The following is a 20,552-nucleotide window of genomic DNA, read 5'->3' as shown; positions in this document are numbered from 1 at the left end:
CATGCATCTGATTAGTGATCCCAAGTCAGTGAGAAAGGAAATCACCCAGGGGTCCTGCTCCTGATCACTGTCAAGTGAATCCTATTCGTTAACAGTCACTGTCCAGGACAGCAGGTCGCCAATGGCTCTTATCTAACATCACCAGGGACCTGGATCACATGGTGAATCAGATATTTCAAAAGAGGGAAATAAACTGAAATGAAAAAAAACAACACCAGATCAAAATCAACCCAAACTGTTTGTTCCACATGTGGCATAGTCAGGGAACAAGACTGATGTTAGACATGATGCAGAGAGACAATTTGTACTATTCAAATGCCATTGAGGAAACTGGTCAGTTTTGGGGAGGTTTTCCCCTAAAGGTGATTGGGTGCAGATGGCTACATGAGATCCTGAACTGAGCCACAGATTCCCCTTCATGACGGTGGCTCAAAATCATGAGATGAAAATCACATCTAAAGGAAGTCACTATAGAGGAATACTGAGGAAATGATGAAAGACATCACTGGTTGTGCTTGACTGCCCCTCAGAACTTTTCACCAGTGCTATAAGCTAGCAAGCTTTATTTACGTGTCCATTGGCGTATAGATGAAAAGGGCATCTGCTCCACTCTTTCCATGTCTTGTATTTGTGATTAATCTTCCTCCAAGCAAACTTGACAATGCTCAGCATGAACAACCAGGACACTGCATACATGGCGACTCCTGCCAACTTCACAACAGGGAGGGGTACAGGGGAAGTTAACTCACAGTACAGCAGCCTGCCCCCAATCCCGATCCGCACACAGCTAAACAGCAACACAAACAGCAAGTCAACAACATCTCCCAGCACGGAGTGGTAATGGCCAGATTCTCGAAGAAACCAGCGGATTTGGAGGAAAGGATTGGTCAGTTCACTGCCAAAGATGACAGCATTGACTTCAACAGCTGAATGTCCCAAAGCCAGCACCATGACGATGCCAAGGATACTGAGACAGTGGTGAGAGAGCATCACCAGACCCTCTGTTTGAAAATAAATACACCAGCACATATCAAATATAAAATAACCCAATGACAGACACAGCACTTGAGTCTGAAGCTCAGTGTTTGGAGAGCCTGAAAAACACAAAGAAAAATTCAATATAACTTGCAGTTTTGAAACTAAATTATTTCCACTTTTAACAAATCACTCACCAGCTCAAAACCAGTCACAATTACAGTTATTTAATATTTTGAATGAAACTATTTAGGAAAATTGAATTAATTAAAAATAGAATATAAAATCAAAAGATTACAGATATTGGCATTTGAATAAAAATAATCAATGAGAATAGACTGATAATTGGCCGGGTTGGATTTGTCCTGTTTTTGTGTACAGGACATGCTTCAGCCTTTTCCACATTTTGGGTGGATGCAAGAGTTGGAACTGGACTGGAACAGCATGGTCAGGGGAGACAGAGCAGGTTTTGGAGAACAAGTGTTCAGTAATTTTGCCAGAAAGTTGTCAGGGCCCAAAGCCTTTGCAGTATCCAATGCTCCCAATTGTTTCGTAATATCACATGGAGTGAATTAAGTTGCTGAAGACTGGTATCTGTGATTCTGGGGACCCACTGGAGAAGTCTGAGATGGATCATCCGCTCAGCACTTCTGGCTGAAAGTTGTTGCAAATGATTCAGCCTTATCTTTTGCACTGATGGGCTGGGCTCTCCCATTAATGAATGGGGATATTTGTGGAGCCTTCTCCTCCAGAATTTATTTAATTATCCACCATCATTTATGATCGGATGTGGCAGGACTGCAGAGAATAGACCTGTCGGTTACATGGCAACTGCTGCTTATATTATTTGTAGCTTCACCAGGTTAACACCTTGTGCTCCATAATTTGCCATACCCTTAGCCAAACTGTTCCAGTACAGCTACAACACTAGCATTGATGAAACAATGTAGACAATTGCCCATTTATTTCCTGTATGATACACCATCAGTAGATATAAGTTTTAAACGGTCCAATCCACACGTTTAGTAACAGCCTTACTTCGCTTGGCAACATTTCATAAAACTCTCATTCAACTAATTATTAGCACCCTTATTTATACAAATAATTCAAAACCAATTAGTTCAATTAATACATTTATTACCTATTCCCTGGTTCCATTCGATCTCAGGCACACCTTTAGATCTTATTAGAGGATAACACAAAAAGCAGAACAAATCCAACTCAGCCAAATCAGTCTACTCTCAAACATCAATGAAATGATGGTAGGTGTCCATCAACAGTATTATCAAGCAGCACCTTCTCAGTGATGCTCCTGACCTTATTACAACCTTGATACAAACATGGACATAAGAGCTGAATTCCAGAGGTGAGATGTGGCATCAGGGAGCCCTAGCAAAGCTGAAGTCTATGGGAACCAAGGGTAAAATTCTCTGCTGACTGGAATCATATTTGGCATATAGGAAGATAGTTGTGGTGGTTGCAGTCATCTCAGCTCCAGGACATCTCTGCAGGAGTCCCTCAGGGTAGTGTCCTATGTCCAGCTATCTTCAGCTGCTTCATCAATGACTCCCTCCATCCTAAGGTCAGGAATGAGGATTTTAGCTGATGATTGCACTTTTGCAACTCCTCAGATACAGAAGCAGTCCATGTCCAAATGCAGAAAGACCTGGACAATATCCAGGCTTGAGCTGAAATACAGCAAGAAACGTTCATGCCACACAGGTTTTACCATTTTGTCAGGAAATGACCATCTCCAAAAAAGAAGAGTCTAACCATTGCATCTTGACATTTAATGGCATTATCACCATTACATTTCCTACTGTCTACTACTGACTAGAAACTGAACTGGACAAGCTATATAAATACAGAAGCTACAAGAGTAGGTCAGTAGAGGCTAGGAATCCTGTGGCAAGTAACTCACCTTCTGACTCCCCAAAGGCTGTCCACCATATGCAAGACACAGGTCAGGCTTGTGATGGAATACTCCTCCCTTGGATGAGTGCAGCTCCAACAACACTCTAGAAACTTGACACCATCCAGGACAAAGCATCCCATTTAAGGGGCATCAAATCCACAATCATTTCCTTTGCCCAACATCAATCTACTGTAGCTGCACTGTATACCATGTACAAGATGCACTGTAGTAACTCAAAATGTCTGCTGTCAGCACCTTCCAAACTCATAGCACTTCCATTTGAAGGACAAGGACATCAGATACTTGGGAACATCACCTACTGGAATTTGCCCTCTATACCACTCACCTTCCTGACTTAGAACATTAAACATTACAGCGCAAAACAGGCCCTTCCGCCCTCTATGTTGTGCCAGCCTGTGAAACCAACCTGAAGCCCATCTAACCTACACTATTCCATTCTAATCCATATGTCTATCCAATGACCATTCAAATGCCCGTAAAGTCTACTACTGTTGTAGGCAGTGCATTCCACACCCCTACTACTCTGATTAAAGAAACAACCTCTGACATCTGTCCTATATCTATCACCCCTCAATTTGAAGCTATGCCCCTTCGTGCTAGCCACCACCATCCGAGGGAAAAGGCTCTCGCTGTCCGCCCGATCTAATCCTCTGATTATCTTATATATCTCAATTAAGTTGCCTTTCAACCTCCTTCTCTCTAAAGAAAACATCTTCAAGTCCCTCAACCTTTCCTCGTGAGACCTCCCCTCCATAGCAGGCAACATCCTAGTAAATCTCCTCTGAACCCTTTCCAAAGCTTCCACATCTTTCCTATAATGTGGTGACCAGAACTGTATGCTATACTCCAAGTGCAGCCGCACCAGAGTTTCTACAGCTGCAGCATGACCTCATGGTTCTGAAACTCGATCCCTCTACTTACAAAAGCTAATATACCGTATGCCTTCTTAACACTCTATCAACCTGGGTGGTAACTTTTGAGGGATCTCTGTACATGGACACCGGGATCTCTCTGCTCATCTATTCCACCAGGAATCTAAGCATTCGCCCAGTACTCTTTATTCCTGTTACTCCTTCCAAAGTGAATCACTCCTACCTTTCTATAGTGACCTTAGTGTTATCCGCAAATTTACTAACCCATCCTTCTATGCCCTCATCCAGGTAGTTTATAAAAATGATAAATAGCAGTGGACCCAAAACAGATCCTTGCGGTACATCACTAGTAACTGAACACCAGGATGAACCTTTCCCATCAACCACCATCTTCTTGTCTCCTTTCAGCTAGCCAATTTCTGATTCAAACCACTAAGTTACCCTCAATCCCATGCTTCCATATTTTGTGCAGTAGCCTACCATGGGGAACCTTATCGAACGCCTTCCTGAAATCCATATACACCTCATCAACCGCTTTACCCTCATCTACCTGTTTGGTCTCCTTCTCAAAGAACTCAATAAGGTTTATGAGGCACAACCGACCCTTCACAAAACTGTGCTGACTATCCCTAATCAACTTATTCCCATCGAGATGATTATAAATCCTATCTCTCATAATCTTTTCCAACACTTTACCCACAACTGAAGTAAGGCTCACTGGTCTAGAATTACCAGGGTTGTCTCTACTCCCTTTTTTGAACAAGGGAACAACATTTGCTATCCTCCAGTCTTCTGGCATTATTCCTGTAGACAATGACAACATCATGATCAAAGCCAAAAGCTCGGCAATCTCCTCCCTGGCTTCCCAGAGAATCCTAGGATAAATCCCATCCAGCCGAGGGGATTTATATATTTTCACACTTTCCAGAATTTCTGATACCTCCTCCTTCTCCTTGTGAACCTCAATCTCATCTAGTCTAGTAGCCTGTTTCTCAGTATTCTCCTTGACAACATTGTCTTTTTCCAATGTGAATACTGACGAAAAAAATTCAATTAGTGCTTCCCCTTTCTCCCCTGAAGCACTACTGTCCTTGATTGGCCCTAATCTTATTCCAGCCATTGTTTTACACCTTATATACCTATAGAAAGCTTTAGGGTTTTCCCTGATCCTATCCATCAACAACTTCTTATGTCCCCTCCTTGCTCATCTTAGCTCTGTCTTTAGATCTTTCCTGGGTACTTTGTAGCTGGATGTAGGTTTGCTCACGGAGCTGGAAGGTTCATTTTCTGCTTTCTATTTATATTCTTGGGCTTCTTTGGGTTGGTGATGTCATTTCCTGTGGATGGTTGGTGATGTCATTTTCAGCAATGCTTCGCCTGAGGCCCACTGAAGATGTTACCTAGTAGGGTGACAAAACATCTCTTCCTCCCTCTCACCTACCGCATTTCCAATGCCCCTCCCCCAAGTCCCTCCTCCCTACCTTTTATCTTAGCCTGCTTGGCACACTTTCCTCATTCCTGAAGAAGGGCTCATGCCCGAAACGTCGATTCTCCTACTCCTTGGATGCTGCCTGACCTGCTGCGCTTTTCCAGCAACACATTTTCAGCTCTGACGAAACATCTGGAAACGAACCTTCCAGTTCAGTGAGCAAACCTACATCCAGAACCCTCAATCGCCCTGAGTTTCACATTTCATCCTAATATAAGCCTTCTTCTTCCCCTTGACAAGAGATTCAACTTCCTAAGTAAACCACGGCTCAACAACTTCTTCCCTGTCTGACGTATCAAGGACACACAGTAGCTGTTCCTCGAATAATCTCTACATTTCAATTGTGCCCATCCCCTGCATTTTCCTTCACCATCCTATGCATCCTAAGTCTTGTCTAATCACATCATGTATTAGTCAGGGTAAATATAGGGTAGGGGAATGGGTCTGGGTGGGTTACTCTTCAAAAAAAAAGGGGGGGGGCGGCATGGTCGCTCAGCAGTTGGTACTGCTGCCTCACAGCACCAGGGACCCGGTTTGATTCCTGCCTCAGGCGACTGCCTATGTGGAGTTTGCATATTCTCCCTATCTCTGTGTGGGTTTCCTCAGGGTGCTCCGGTTTCCTCCCACAATCCAAAGATGCGCAGGTCAGGTGAATTGGCCATGCTAAATTGCCCATAGTATAAGGTGCATTAGTCAGGGGTAAATATAGGCTACGGGAATGGATCTGGTTGGATTGCTCTTCAGAGGGTTGGTGTGGACCTGTTAGGCCAAAGGGCCTGCTTCCATGCTGTAGGGAATCTAACCTAATCTAAATCGTAATTGCCTTTCCTCCCGCTGTAGCTCTTGCCCCCCCAAGTGTATACCTACCCCTTTGTATCGCTAAAGTAAACATAACTGAATTGTGGTCACTATTACCAAAGTGCTTATCTGCCTCCAAATCTAACACCTGGCCGGGTTCATTACACAGTACCAAATCTAATGTGGCCTTGCCCCTTGTTGGCCTGTGTCAGAAAGCCCTCCTGCACACATTGGGCAAAAATTGACCCATCTAAAGTACTTGAACTATAATATTCCCAGTCAATATTTGGGAAGTTAAAGTCCCCCATAATAAGTATCATGTCACTCTTGCTCCAATTGAGAATCATCTTTGAGTAATTCCAGAGATGTAGAGGAAAGGATTACAGAGGCCTATAGAAAACTCCCTACAGGGCAACCTCTCCTTTCCTGTTTCTAATCTCAGCCCATACTACCTTAGTTGACGTGTCCTCAAACGTCCTTTCTGCACCATAATACTGTCCTTGACTAACAATGCCAGCCCCCACCTCTTTTACCATCTTCCCTGTTCTTACTGAAACATCTAAATCCCGGAACCTGCAACAACCATTCCTCTCCCTGCTCTATCCTGGTCTCCAAAATGGCCACAACATCGAAATCCCAGGTACCAACCAATGTTGCAAGGTCACCCACCTTATTCTGGATGTTCCTTGCATTGAAATAGAACACTTCAAGCCAACTTCTTGCTTGCCAGTGCCTTCTTATGACCCTGAAACCTTATTCGGACTTCCCTAAGCTCAACCTCCTCTATACTCAAACTACAATTCAGATTCCCATCCCCGTGCTGAATTATTTAAGCCCATCCAAAGAGTATTAGCAAATTTCTTCCCCAGGATATTGGTCCCCCCCCATTCTGGTTCAGGTGAAGACCATCCTGTTTGTAGAGGTCCCACCTACCCCACAAAGAGCTCCAATTATCCAGGAATCCAAAACCCACCATCCCTGTAGCCACGTGTTCAAGTCCTCTCTCTCTATTCCTCGCCTCAATATCACATGGCAAGGGCAACAAACCAGAGTTAACAACCATTTGACCTAGCTCTAAGCTTCCATCCTAGCTCCCTGAATTCCTGCCTTAAATCCCCATCTCTCTTCTGACCTATGTCCTTGGTGCCTATGTGGATCACAACTCAGGGCTGCTCCCCCTCATCCGCAATGATCCCGAAAAACACAATCAGAGACTCTCAAACCCTGGGATCTGGGAGGCAACACACCAACCATGAGACTCTCTCATTCCCACAGAACATTGTCAGTCCCCCGCGCAGACCTTCTGCTCCTCTTCCCCCTTCCCTTCTGAGCATTAGGGACAGATTCTATACCAAAGACCTGTGCCCCATTGCTTACCCCTAGTAAGTCCCACCCACCACCACCACCACCAACACCAACACCCTCCATCTCTCCCCCCACCACCACCAAAATAGTACCCAAAGCAGTATGCTTATTGTTATGGGGAACAGTCACGGGGATCCCTGCACTGCCTGCCGATTTCCTTTCTGTCCCCTGACAATAACCCAGCTACCTGAGATGTGACTACCTCCCTGTAACTCCTCTCAATAACTCCCTCTGCCTCCCAAATGATCTAAAGTTCATCCAGCTTCAGTTCTCTATGCGGTTTTCAAGGAGCTGAAGTTGGGTGAACTTCCCGCAGATGTAGTCAGCGGGGACCCTGGTAGTGACACTTACCTCCCACCTGGAAATATATCGCTCTTCTTTCGGTCAGTGGGTCAAAGTCCAGCAAAATCCCTCCCTAATGGCATTGAGGGTCTACCTGCAGCACATGATCTGCAGGGGTTCACAAAGGCAGCTCCTGATCACCATCTCTAGGAATGGGGAAAAAACACTGGCCTAGCCAGCAATGCCCACACCGCTTGAATAAAAGAAAAATGGAAATATCTGAAATTCAGCAGATTCCAGCATGAAGGATCAATGCACATCAACCCAGGATTCCAAAGGCAGCAACTCTGTGAAGAGTCGGATCAGTGTTCTACATTAATGATGTCAGGTACCCCCTCACACAGTGACATGAGAGTAATCTCCACGGGGAGAAGCCCAAAAGAGGCAGAATCAGTACAAACAAATTCCCCCATGCACTATGATTTTATCACCCACAAACAGCCTTCATGCACCCTGACCTTAGATACAAAATCAGGTAGAAATACCCAGGCTGAGATAGAAGTAAATTAATGGGCATATCCCAGCTGAGACACTGTCTAGTAAATATGCACAGTCGAAAAGTGATGTAAATGAAAAATGATTTTGTTACTGGTGAATGAAGCTAGCGATCAGAATCTGAATCTGTGCTCATGGTTTTAAGTACTCCAAAGCACCCCAAAACATCCCACCCCCACAAATACACACACAAACACACACACACACACACACACACAGTGCTTGAGTTATGCTCGGGATGCTTAGCCAAACTGCCTGTCTGATCTTGGTCTCAACACTGCAAAGTCCAAACTTCATTCAAAAGTGTATCTTTTTTGGCCACAGATTCATCAACAATAGCAGACAGTTGAAAATTTACTTAAAACTTTAATTTGTGACTGAATAAATTCACTGAAATGCAAACAAAGATTTTTCAATCAACCTGTTCAGCGATGCAGTGACACACATCTCCAAAGCCATCACATCTTGAGGTGCACTTGGACCCAGAGCTTTTACCCCAAGGTAAGGCACAAGCCCTGCATCACAACAGCCTTGAATCTATGGTATTGGGTGTTATTTTCTTAATCAACCTATTCGGAGATGTTACCACACACTTCTGGAGCAGGTGGGACTTGAACTCAGTGCTTCTGGCTCAGACATAGGGACATTATCAGTGCACCATAAGAATCCTTTCTGGCCAAAAAAATATATTTTTGATATTCAGCATCACTTTCATGCACAACACAACCTTTTCTCCCACAACTAAATCACCCATGGTATTTTTCAGCCTTTATCTACCACACTAAAATCATCTAGGTTCCAATTAATCACTTTATATGCAATGCCTGGGAAGGGCAATGTAATAACATCAAAGTTGAAAGAACTAGACTATTTAGTTCTGACAAACTAGTTATGACACACCAGTGCTGCAGAAGAGACTTAAACCTGGGTTTCTGGTTTAGAGGTAGGGATACCACCACTGTACCACTCCTGCCCTCTGTATGCTAATTTTCTTTTTTTATATTTGGAAGTGTTATCACACACAAAGAAAAACAACTTTTTGTCCCACCACCAAATGACTCGTGGCATCTTTCATCCATTAACCACCACCACTATATCATCATGTTCTAATTAATTTACATGTAAAAGTACCGTAACGACTTCACAGTAACACAAAATGTGAGGGAGAGATAGTGAGAAAGGAAAGCGATTAAATCAAAATTAAGTTGGACTGGACATGAATTATATCAACTGAAGTTAAGTTGTATAGGTGAAGTGCACTCGTTGAATAGATACTTGAGCACATATCAACAGATACCTGATGGTGGAGCTGAGCCAAGCTCAGGGATAATACCTGTCATGATCTAGTCTGAGCATATATCAATATTAAATTGTATATTCTGAGAATATACTATACAATACTATATTCTGAGAATATATCAATACTAAATTGTAGGCGGCACGGTGGCACAATGGTTAGCACCGCTGCCTCACAGTGCCAGAGACCCAGGTTCATTTCCCGCCTCAGGCGACTGACTGTGTGGAGTTTGCACGTTCTCCCCGTGTCTGCGTGGGTTTCCTCCGGGTGCTCCGGTTTCCTCCCACAGTCCAAAGATGTGCGGGTCAGGTGAATTGGCCATGCTAAATTGCCCCTAGTGTTAGGTAAGGGGTAAATGTAGGGGTATGGGTCGGTTGCGCTTCGGTGGGTCGGTGTGGACTTGTTGGGCCGAAGGGCGTGTTTCCCCACTGTAAGTAATCTAATCTAATCTAAATAAAGACTGACTCCAATTTCACCTTTCACTGACTGGTGATCACGAGCATAACAACCTTTTACACTGGCTTAATCTACTTAAATCAAGATATTGAGGAGCTGGTGTTGGACTGGGGTCGATAAAATTAAAAATCATACATTACCAGGTTATAGTTCAACAGATTTATCTGGAAGCACTAGCTTTCAGAGTGCTGCTCCTTAACTACCTGGTGAAGGAGCTGCATTATGAAAGCTAATGTTTCCAAATAAACCTGTTGGACTATAACCTGGTGTTGGAGCAAGTGAGGACTGCAGATGCTGGAGATTAGAGGCAAGATTAAAGTGGAGATGTAAAAGCACAGGTCAGGCAGCATCCGAGGAGCAGGAAAATCGACGTTTCAAGCAAAAGCCCTTCATCAGGATGAGGCTGGGAGATCAGGGGTGGAGAGATAAATGGGAGAAGATTGAGGCTGGGGAGAAGGTAGCTGAGAGTGCAATAGGTAGATGGAGGCACGGGTGACAGTAATACGTCAGAGAGGAGAGTGGAGCGGATAGATGGGAAGGAAGATTGACAGGTGGGACAGGTCATGAGGGCAGTCCTGCGCTAGAAGACTGGAATTGGGATAGGGTGGGGAAGGGGAAATGCGGAAACTGGTGAAGTCCACATTGATGCCATGGGTTTGAAAGGTCCCGAGGCGGAAGACGAGGCATTCTTCCTCCAGGCATCGGGTGGTGAGGGAGCGGCGGTGAAGGAGGCCCAGGACCTGCATGTCCTCGGCAGAGTGGGAGGGGGAGTTGAAATGTTCAGCCATGGGGCGGTGGGGTTGATTGGTCCGGGTCTCCCGGAGAGGCTCTCTGAAGCACTCTGCGAGAAGGCATCCGGTCTCCCTAATGTAGAGGAGAACGCATCAGGAGCAACGGATACAGTAAATGACGTGTGTGGAAGCGCAGGTGAAACTTTGATGGATATGGAAGGCTCCTTTGGGGCCTTGGACAAAGGTGGGGGGGTGGAGGGGGAGCGGAGGTTTTGCAATTCCTGCAGTGGCAGGAGAAGGTACCGGAAGGGGAGGGTGGGTTGCTGGTCGGGCATGGACTCGAGCAGGTAGTCACTGAGGGATGATCTTTGCGGAAAGCGGAAATGGGTGGGGAGGCAAATATATTCCTGGTGGTGGGGTCTGTTTGAAGGTGGCGGAACTGTCGGCGGATGATGCGATTTATGCGGAGGTTGGTGGGATGGAAGGTGAGGACCGGGGGGTGGGGGATGGTTCTATCCTTGTTGCAGTTGGAGGGATGGGGTTCGAGGGGGGAGGTTTGGGACATGGATGTGATGCACTGGAGGGCATCTTCAACCACGTGGGAGGGGAAATTGCGATCTTTAAAGGAGGCGGCCATCTGGTGTGTTCTGTGGTAGAACTGGTCCTCCCGGGAGCAGATGCGGCAGAGGAATTGAGAATACTGGAGAGCATTTTTGCAGGAGGTAGGGTGGGAGGAGGTGTAATCCAGCTAGCATGGGAGTTGGTGGGTTTGTAAAAAAATGTCAGCATTGAGTTGATCATTGTTGATGGGGATGGATGGGTTCAGGAAGGGAAAGAGGTGATGGATAGCATTTTTGCAGGAGATAGGTGGGAGGAGGTGTAATCCAGGTAGTGAGGGAGTTGGTGGGTTTATATGGTGGTGTTGTGTTTTTAAATCAACAAAAGGCAGAACATGTCAGCACTCTCTTACCAAGTGTTCTACTTCATTTGCTAGGATCAGCACAGAAAGAATAGATGCAAAGTGTGGTGCTGAGCACAGATCTTGGAATAGAGAAAGATAATCAAGACAGTGATTACTGTCCAGCTTTCAGGTGTTCCATAGACTCAACCTAAATGGTCTGGGATACCAGGTCCCTCACTGCTGCAAGTCTAATAGGGTCCCAGCAACTTGGTGTCTGTCAATTTGCCTGCTTTTTCCATCTACCTTGCTAATTAAGAATTAATGCATACAATTATTTCTTCCTACTGCAGTTTATGCCAGAACTCACCTGGATGGGTAAAGGGCCATGGCCCATCGATAAATCCAACATATGCAGAGAAACAAACAATGAAGACTCCATGTATAAGGGTTACCAGACGGCAGTTCCATTCGTAGTGCTGTTGATTGTTAAACTGACAGAAGGAGAGGTAAAGCGATACCCAAAATATCAAACTGCAGATCACCAGAAGCATAGGGGCAGCCATTTCTCTAGAAAGGATAGAAACATTAAAAGGTCTGCTCATGGATAAGACAAGACACTGCAGTAGCCAGGATGAAAGAGGAAATGAAGAGATGTCTTCAAAAGCCGATTACATCAAATTCATAAACACACCAGCAAAGGACTACCCAGAAGCTAGTTACAGTTCAACAATGACCTGAAGCTCGGCTGGAGATCAAGGCTATGCAAAGACTTACAGGTCAGTACATTAGAAGTAACTGTATGTACATACACAGCACTGTTAGGGACCAAGTTCCTGGAGTTTGACCCAGCAATAGTGATATAACAACTAAAGGATTTTGTTCAGGCCTGTTAGCCTACTTCACATTTCTGTGGGAACTTTGCTGATCAACATTTCAATTTATTTCACTCCCTGATGCCCCTCCCTATCTAAAGTCTATTAGTCTGAGCCTTGAAAGTGTAATTTGGTCCCATCATCCACAGCCTTTGTGGCCAACAGCTCAAGATATCTACGATCATTTGTGGAAAAATTGGTCCAGATTTTGCTTTTAATGGTTGAGCATAGTTTTAAGGTCATTGTTACTACACCCAGCATGGCACCAGTTCCATTGCCAGTTCTAAAACATATTCAGTACCATCCTGAATGCACTCATTAAATTATTACTGGCTATTCTGCCTCTTTCCACCAATACAACAATTAACATAAACATCTGCATCTCTGTATTTATGCCTTACTGCAGTCAGAAAGTCTATAGATAACTTGAGCCAAAGCCATGCATCCTGCTAACATCAGGAAAGACAGGATTCTTATTTAAACCCTTGAGTAGATGACAGGCTGTATTCTACTATTTTTCCTGAATTGCTGCAACTTCCACTCTCAACAAATTCTACCTCTCTGATTAATACATTATACAGATCCCATTGTGCGCACAATCTCTCATGTATCATCCAGTGATCCTATAACAGAAGAGGTGACATTGAAGCCAGTGATGTAAATTAGCCTTTAAATTAATCCTGATAATCTGTCACATTCATAAATCTAGCAATCAGTAACTATGTGGCTGAGATTAGAAGATGTACTAAATTGTAGATCATACACTTTACTGGATCAATTTTGTACATCAGTATTTTTACTGAATCAGGATTGGGATTTTCCTGTGTCTCTGCTCCTGCCTGAGTCCAAGCCTTTAGGATTGAAGATACTTCTCCAGATTAACCACAAGGTCAGATGCTTCTGGCTTTAAGAACCACTCCAGTACTGAGCACAAAAAATAAATCTGAAATTCCAGTTCAGTACTAAGGGAGTGCTCCATTATCAGAGGTTCTGTCAGGCAGATGTTACAACTGCTGTTTTAGAAGTAAAGCACAGGTTTCTTTCATCTTTGGCTAATATTTATCCTTCACTAAACACTGCAAAAGCAGATCATTATAACATTGCTCTTATTTTGGGTCCTGTATACACCCAAAACATTGACTTCTCCATCTCATTATGCTGCCTGGATTGCTGTGTTCTTCCAGTCTTCTGCTTGTCTACCTTAGTGAAGCCTAGCAGTCATGTTTCCCATATTACAATGGTTAATAAACGTAATAGTACTGAATTATTTTAAAATACTTTGGCAAAAACTGAGGTTGCACATGATTAGGAGGTAGTTTACTATTTTTACCCATCTTATTTTAGATTCTCCTGTAAGTGAAAACTGACCCCATTTACGGTTTCCAATCACTTCATCATTCTGAAGACCTGTACCAGATCTTTTCGAAGTCTTCTGCTTTCTGAAGAAAAAAGGGCCAACCTGTTCAATCTTTCCCAATAGCTGCAATCTCCCTGTTTTTGTACTCCATATCTCCTTGCTCTTGTCTGGTGTTTCTATGTTCTTTTCATAACATGGAGACCATATCGATGTTCAGTACTTTTAACCCAGTCTGACCAGGGCACTATATATGTTTAGTGTAATTTCACTACTGATTAACCCTATGCCCCTATAAATAAATCCCAGCATTTTACTCACATCACAGGTTAGTAGCTTTTCTAACCATGATGTTGCATCTAATATTTCATTCATCTCTATCCCTAGATCCTTTTCTACATCATGATATTTGATTTTTCCTTCCAAAGTGTATCAATTAAAATGTTATAATACCATCTTGAATCATGCTGCATTCTTCCTCAGTGTTATCAATATCTGTCAGTTTGGTGTTATCTGAAAACTTTGGTATTAAGTTTATTCCTAAATCTAAATTCTTAATAACAGTCAATAGTCCCAGCATTGATTATTCTAAACATCGCTTTCGGCCTCACTCCAATTTGAAGAACACCCATTAGCCAACATTCCATCTGATCAGCTATCTGACCAACCTTTATCTACTTTGTAGAAATCAGCATTTATGACATTCACAACTTTACCTTTCTACTGTCTCTTTAATCACTTCAGTTAAATGTGACTTCACCTTTTGGAATCTATGCTATTTTATAATATTTTCTATGCATCTGGGTCTTATTTGAAGAATCTTCTAAGATGTCATTCCTCTCTACTGCAGCAATTGACTCTGAGATCAATGTTACATCACCGCCATGCCCCTTTCCCCGCCTCTCCCTCAACTGTATCTCCTGATACAAATGATACGTATCCCTTTGTTGATCAAAGCCCTCAACTCACCTGAAATTAAGTTCTACCAACTGTTGTGGTGGCATCTGAACCCATGTCCCCAAAGCAGCATCCTAGGCCACTGGTTTATTAGTTCAATGGCATTAGCACTATGCCATCACCTCCTGTGTGGTTGTACAGTTAAGGGTACAGGATGGGCAATCGGAATGTTCTGTATTGAAGCAGGGATGTAGATAGAGGCATGATAGATGCAACACCTGCAAGATACTCTCAGACTAACACATCCCATTGATTCTTGGGATGATATCACCTTCTGCCACTTCATTTCTTATAGGTTCCAATATGTTTCTATCACTAATTAGCCTGACTGGTCTATGATTTACTATCTGTCTCACTTTATTAATTCATAGACTGAGTGTTTCTGATTGGGTCTGCATGTATTGCCCATCCCTAATCGCCTTGGAGAAAGTGGTGGTGAGTTGCCTTCAGTGCAGTTTTTAGGATGTCGAGACAGTACTCTGAGGTAAGCTGTTTTAGGTTTTTTATCCAGCCGAGAATGAAACAGCAATAGAGTTCCAAGTCAGCCCTAGAGGAGTATAGAAAGTGCTGGGGGTTTCCTTAAAAAAATTAGGAGCAAAAAGAAAACACTGGTGAGTAACACTAAAGAAAATCGTAAGTATTTTATAAGTAGAAGTAAAAGGATAACCAGGGAAAAAGTAGGGTCCGTTAGGGACCAAAGTGGCAATCTGTGTGCAAGGATTTAAATGAGTACTATGCATCTGTAATCACAATAGAGAAGGATGATAAACATCTGGAAATCAGAGAGAGGGGCTGTAATACATTCGAACAATATAATTGAGAAGGAGGAGATACTATTTGTTCAAGCACGCTTGAAAGTGGATAAACACTTAGGCCCAGATAAGATGCATCCATAGCAGCTGTGAGAGGCAAAGGGAAGGGATTGCAGGGACCCATGACATGAATTTTCAAATCCTCTCTGACCACAAAAGGATAGCTAATGTGCTATTCAAGCAGAGTGGTCATGTTGAACTAGGGAACCACAGGCCAATGAGTCTAACGTAAGAGATAGAGAAATTTTTGGAAAAGCTTTTAAGGAACAGAATTAATCTCAACTTGGAAAGGCAAGGATTAATCAAGGATAGTCAGCATGGCCTTTTCTGTCTGTTTGTCCAATGTAGTGTTTGTTAGAGTTCTTGCACGGTATTTTGTAGAACAAGCAAAACTAATGTCACTTACAAAATACCATGCAAGAACTGTAACAAACACTACATTGGACAAACAGGTAGAAAACTCGCCACCAAGGATTCATGAACATCAACTGGCCACAACATGACATGACCCTCTCTCACTAGTATCCTTACATACAGATAAGGAAGGACACCACTTCAAGTGGGACAACACATCCATCCTAGGACAAGCCGAACAGTGACACGCATGAGAATTCAGAGAAGCATGGCATTCCAACCGGAACTTTATCAACAAACACATTGACCTGGACCCCATTTTCCACCCCTGAGAAAAAGAACAGGAAATGACATCACCAACCCAAAGAAACCCAAACATATAAATAGAAAGTAGGAAACATTAGCAGTGCTTCTGCTAATTGTGACATTGTGACAAAAAGTGACATTGAAGATGTTACCTAGTAGGGTGATGAAATGTCCGGAAATGAACCTTCTAGCTCAGCAAGCAAAGCTACATCCAGAACCTCAACCTGAGTTACAAATCTTCTCAAAACTCGCAGATGACTAAAGGTTTAATCAAAAGGTCACTACACCTAAGGTAAGGACTGAGACTGAGTAGAAAGGACTTTTTATGGTAATCTCAGCCAATTAGGGAATTAAACCTGTATTGTTAGTGTCACTCTGCATTGCAAACAAAATCATCCAGTCAAGTGAGCTAACTGACCCCAACTGCTAAAGAGAGTACCAGAAGAGATTCACCAGGAAGAAGCCTGGGTTGCAGTGGTCCAGCTTTGGAGAGGGCCAAGTTTGGCTTAGGTTGTTTTCCTTAAGAGCAGAGAAGACAGAAAAAAGAAACCTGATTAAGGTGTACAAAATTATGAAAGACATTGATAGGAAGAGACTTTTCCCTTAGTAGTAAGATCAATGACATGGGGAGTAGATGTAAAGTGACAGGCAGAAGGTTTCATGGGAATTGGAAAAATAACATTCCCACAGAGGGGGGGGGGGCGGTTATCTGCAGCTCACTGTCTGGAAAGGGTAGTGGGGTAGGAACCTGCACATTTTTAAAATATTTAGATGAGCACAAGAAGCAACATAGCATACAGGCCAAGTGCTAAAAAAAAGTGGGATTAGAGTAGATAGGTATTGTATCTGATGGAGCAAATGAGAACTGCAGATCAGAGTCGAGAGTGCAGTGCTGGAAAAACACAGCAGGTTAGGCAGCATCCTGATGAAGGGCACCTGCCTAAAGTGTTGATTCTCCTGCTCCTCAGTTACTGCCTGACCTGTTATGCTTTTCAAGCAACATACTCTCAACTCTGATCTCCAGCATCTGCAGACCGCACTGTCTCCTCGACATGCTGGGCCTTGGACTCTTTTCCATACTGTAAAATTTATGACCCTATGAAAGCTAGTGTAATGCTGCCCATAATAAGAACCACAGGGAATGCTGGAGAAATTCAGCAGGTCTAACAGGGTCTTTGGTGAGAGAAACAGAATTAACATTCTGTTGGTAAGATCCTTCATCAGTACTAAAGTCATACCATACTCTAAACATTAACTGTTTCTTTCTCTGCAAATGCTGGCAGATATGCTGTGTTTCTCCAAAATTCTTGTTTCAAATTTCCAGCATTTGCAGTTACTTTGATTTTATCATAACAACCCATCTGGTTCACTAATGTCCTTTTAGGAATGGAAATCTGCCATCCTTATCTGGTCTGGCTTACATGTGGGTCCAGGTGCACAGAAATGTGACTAACTCTTAATTGTCTCCAGCAATGGTCTGGCAAGACACTCAGCAGACCCACTCCTAATAACCATTTTCTGCATAACTTGCAGTTGATAGCCAAATCCATAAAAAAATTAAAAGCTGGTAATCACAAAAAAGCAATGTACCTGCTTCACAGACTCAGCCCTCAACATCTCTACAGACTTCAGTGTATACCTGACCCTGGCCAGTGATTGGCCCCAAGTTGTGGCACTGACCCCACTCCCTGCACAAATCCCAGCCCCAATCCTGAGCCTGCCCACTGATCCGCACTGACTGAACCCTTGGCACATGCCCCAGCAGGATTGCCTTCAGCATTCTCTACACCCCTCTCCTCCCACCCCAGCACTGAGAGCAGCCACGCACACGTTGCCTATTCTGGTGGCAAGCACATGTGGGGACTGGGGAAAAGGGGATGTTATGGGGGGAGGGATTATGTGGGGGGAGGGATTATGTGGGGGAAGGGAGTGGAGGATAGGCAGAGGGACTGTGGGGAGGAAGGTAAGTGAGGGTTGGGAGGTGTGGGGGTGGGGGGCGTGAGGGTGGGGGGCGTGAGGGTGGGGGCGGGGTGTGGGATGTGAGGGTGGGTGGGGTGGGAAGGTGGAGGTGGGGTCAGTGTGGGAAGGTGGGGGTGGGTGGGGTGTCAGTGCGGGGGGTTGGGGGTGGGTGGGGTGTCAGTGTGGGGGGGTTGGAGGTGGGTTAGCGTGGGGTGGGTGGAGTGTGAGGGTGGGGATATGAGGGTGCAGGGGGAGGCAGAGTGGGTGGGCTGTGAGGGTGGGGGAGAAGCAGAGGGAGGGGAGTGGGGTGTGAGAGGTTATGGGGAGGGGTTGGGGGAGGGGTTGGGGGATTGGGTGAGGGGGTGGGGATGTGGGGGGGGTGGGTGAGGGAGTGGGGATGTGGGGGGGGTGGGTGAGGGAGTGGGGATGTGGGGGGGGTGGGTGAGGGGGTGGGGATGTGGGGGGGGTTGGGTGAGGGGTGGGGGGGTTGGGTGAGGGATGTGGGGGGGGTGAGAGGGAGGGGTGGGAGGGGGGTGGGGTGAGAGGGAGGGGGGAGGGGTGGGAGGGGGTGGGGATGTGGGTGGGTGGGTGAGGGGGTGAGGGAGTGGGGTGAGAGGGAGGGGGTGGGGATGTGGGGGGGTTGGGTGAGGGGGTGGGGATGTGGGGGGTGGGTGAGAGGGAGGGGGGAGGAGTGTGGGGATTGGGGGGTGGGGATGTGGGGGGGGTTGGGTGAGGGGGTGGGGATGTGGGTGGGTGAGGGGGTGGGGTGAGAGGGAGGGGGTGGGGATGTGGGGGGGTTGGGTGAGGGGGTGGGGATGTGGGTGGGTGGGTGAGGGGGTGGGGATGTGGGGGGGTTGGGTGAGGGGGTGGGGATGTGGGGGGGTTGGGTGAGGGGGTGGGGATGTGGGTGGGTGGGTGAGGGGGTGGGGATTTGGGGGGGGTTGGGTGGGGGGGGTGGGGATGTGGGTGGGTGGGGATGTGGGTGGGTGGGTGAGGGGGTGGGGTGAGAGGGAGGGGGTGGGGATGTGGGGGGGTTGGGTGAGGGGGTGGGGATGTGAGTGGGGGTGGAGACAGAATTAGATGGAGCGAGGGGGCACGGGAGGGAGAGTGGGGTCTATGAGCCTCAGACCATCAGCAACTCTCCCCCAGGCCCCGTCGCCATGGAAACCCTGTGGGACCGCACTCACCCGCGGCCAGATACCCCGCTCCTCAGCGACCGGCCCCGACTGACTGACCCACCGCCCGCTCTCCCGGCTTTAGTGGCCGCTCGCCACACCGCGGCCTCCGCCAGCAGCGCCATCGACTGGTACTGGCCGTGACTGCAGGCTCCCGGGGATTAGAGGAACAAACAGAAACTACTGCAAAAACTCAGCAAGTCTGGCAGTATCTGTGCAGAGAAATCAAGAATTAACATTTCGGATCCAATGACCCTTCCTCAGAATTTATAATAGCCCGGAAAAAGGATGTTTTTTTTAAAATTCAAAATATAGTTTGGGGGAGGGAAAGAGTAAATGACAGGTGGAGATACAGCCCAAAGTCAAAAACAGTTAGACAAAGGAGTGAGTCTGGGTCAGCCTGGGAGAATGTATATCTGCTAATAAGGAAAATCAGTAGCTGACAATGGATTGTGTGAGATACTGGTCCATGTGATGATAAAGTCCGGTGTATGGGGTTAGAGGTAAAGACATGAATAAGGTTCCTAAAGTCCTAAAATTATTGGACTCGGCCTTGAGTCAAGAAAGCTGTAAAGTTCCCAAGAGGAAAATGAGGTGCTGAACTTCCAGCTTGTGCTGACCTTTACTTTTGCACTGCAGCAAGCTTGAGACAGAGATTTTGGCCCAGGAACAGGGTGGTGTGTTGAAATGGCAAGTGTCAGGAAGCTCTCGCTCATTTTTGTGCACAAAATGTAGGTGTTCTGCAAAGTGACTGCCCAATCTATGTTTCATCTTCTCAGTGTAGAGGAGACCACATTGTGAGCAGTGAATACATCAGATTAGACTCAGTGAAGTCCAGATAAATCACTGCTTCATCTGGAAGGTATGGCTGGGTCCTTGGATAGTGAGGAGGGAGGAAGAAAGTGGGCCAGTGTTGCACCATCTCCGTTTGCAAGGGAAGGTACCAGGAGTGGACCTAAGTGTTCTGGAGGGAATGATTGCTACAGAAGGCTGACAAGGGAGGGAAGAGGAATGTGTGTCTGGAGGTGGCAGAAATGGTGGCAATGATTCTTTGGATGTAGATGCTGTTGGATGGTGAATGAGGACAAGGGGAACCCTGTTGTTTT

The 20,552-nt window shown here is 45.4% G+C and overlaps 1 protein-coding gene across 3 annotated transcripts; it reads right to left on the bottom strand.

Moving 5' to 3' along the window:
* Positions 1-267: 267 nt before the first annotated feature.
* tlcd5b (TLC domain containing 5b) lies at positions 268-19,543 on the bottom strand. 3 transcript variants are annotated; one of them, XM_060846802.1, is made up of 3 exons: positions 19,459-19,543; positions 12,025-12,224; positions 268-1,094 (listed from the first exon to the last, which is right to left on the bottom strand). In XM_060846802.1, exons 2-3 carry the CDS (start codon positions 12,218-12,220, stop codon positions 553-555), a joined length of 738 nt encoding a protein of 245 aa, XP_060702785.1. In that variant the 5' UTR covers positions 12,221-12,224; positions 19,459-19,543; the 3' UTR covers positions 268-552. The 3 variants fall into 3 exon arrangements, 1 of the variants encoding a protein (XP_060702785.1); XR_009646237.1 differs by lacking the exons at positions 268-1,094; positions 12,025-12,224 and adding an exon at positions 1,222-2,663; XR_009646238.1 differs by lacking the exons at positions 268-1,094; positions 19,459-19,543 and adding an exon at positions 1,222-2,663 and having other exon boundaries at positions 12,025-12,094.
* Positions 19,544-20,552: the final 1,009 nt, after the last annotated feature.

The sequence above is a fragment of the Hemiscyllium ocellatum genome, chromosome 29 (genome assembly GCF_020745735.1).
Source record: "Hemiscyllium ocellatum isolate sHemOce1 chromosome 29, sHemOce1.pat.X.cur, whole genome shotgun sequence".
Lineage (NCBI taxonomy): Eukaryota > Metazoa > Chordata > Chondrichthyes > Orectolobiformes > Hemiscylliidae > Hemiscyllium > Hemiscyllium ocellatum.
Note: the sequence above shows the minus strand (reverse complement) of the source record. Positions and strands in the feature narration are given on the sequence as shown.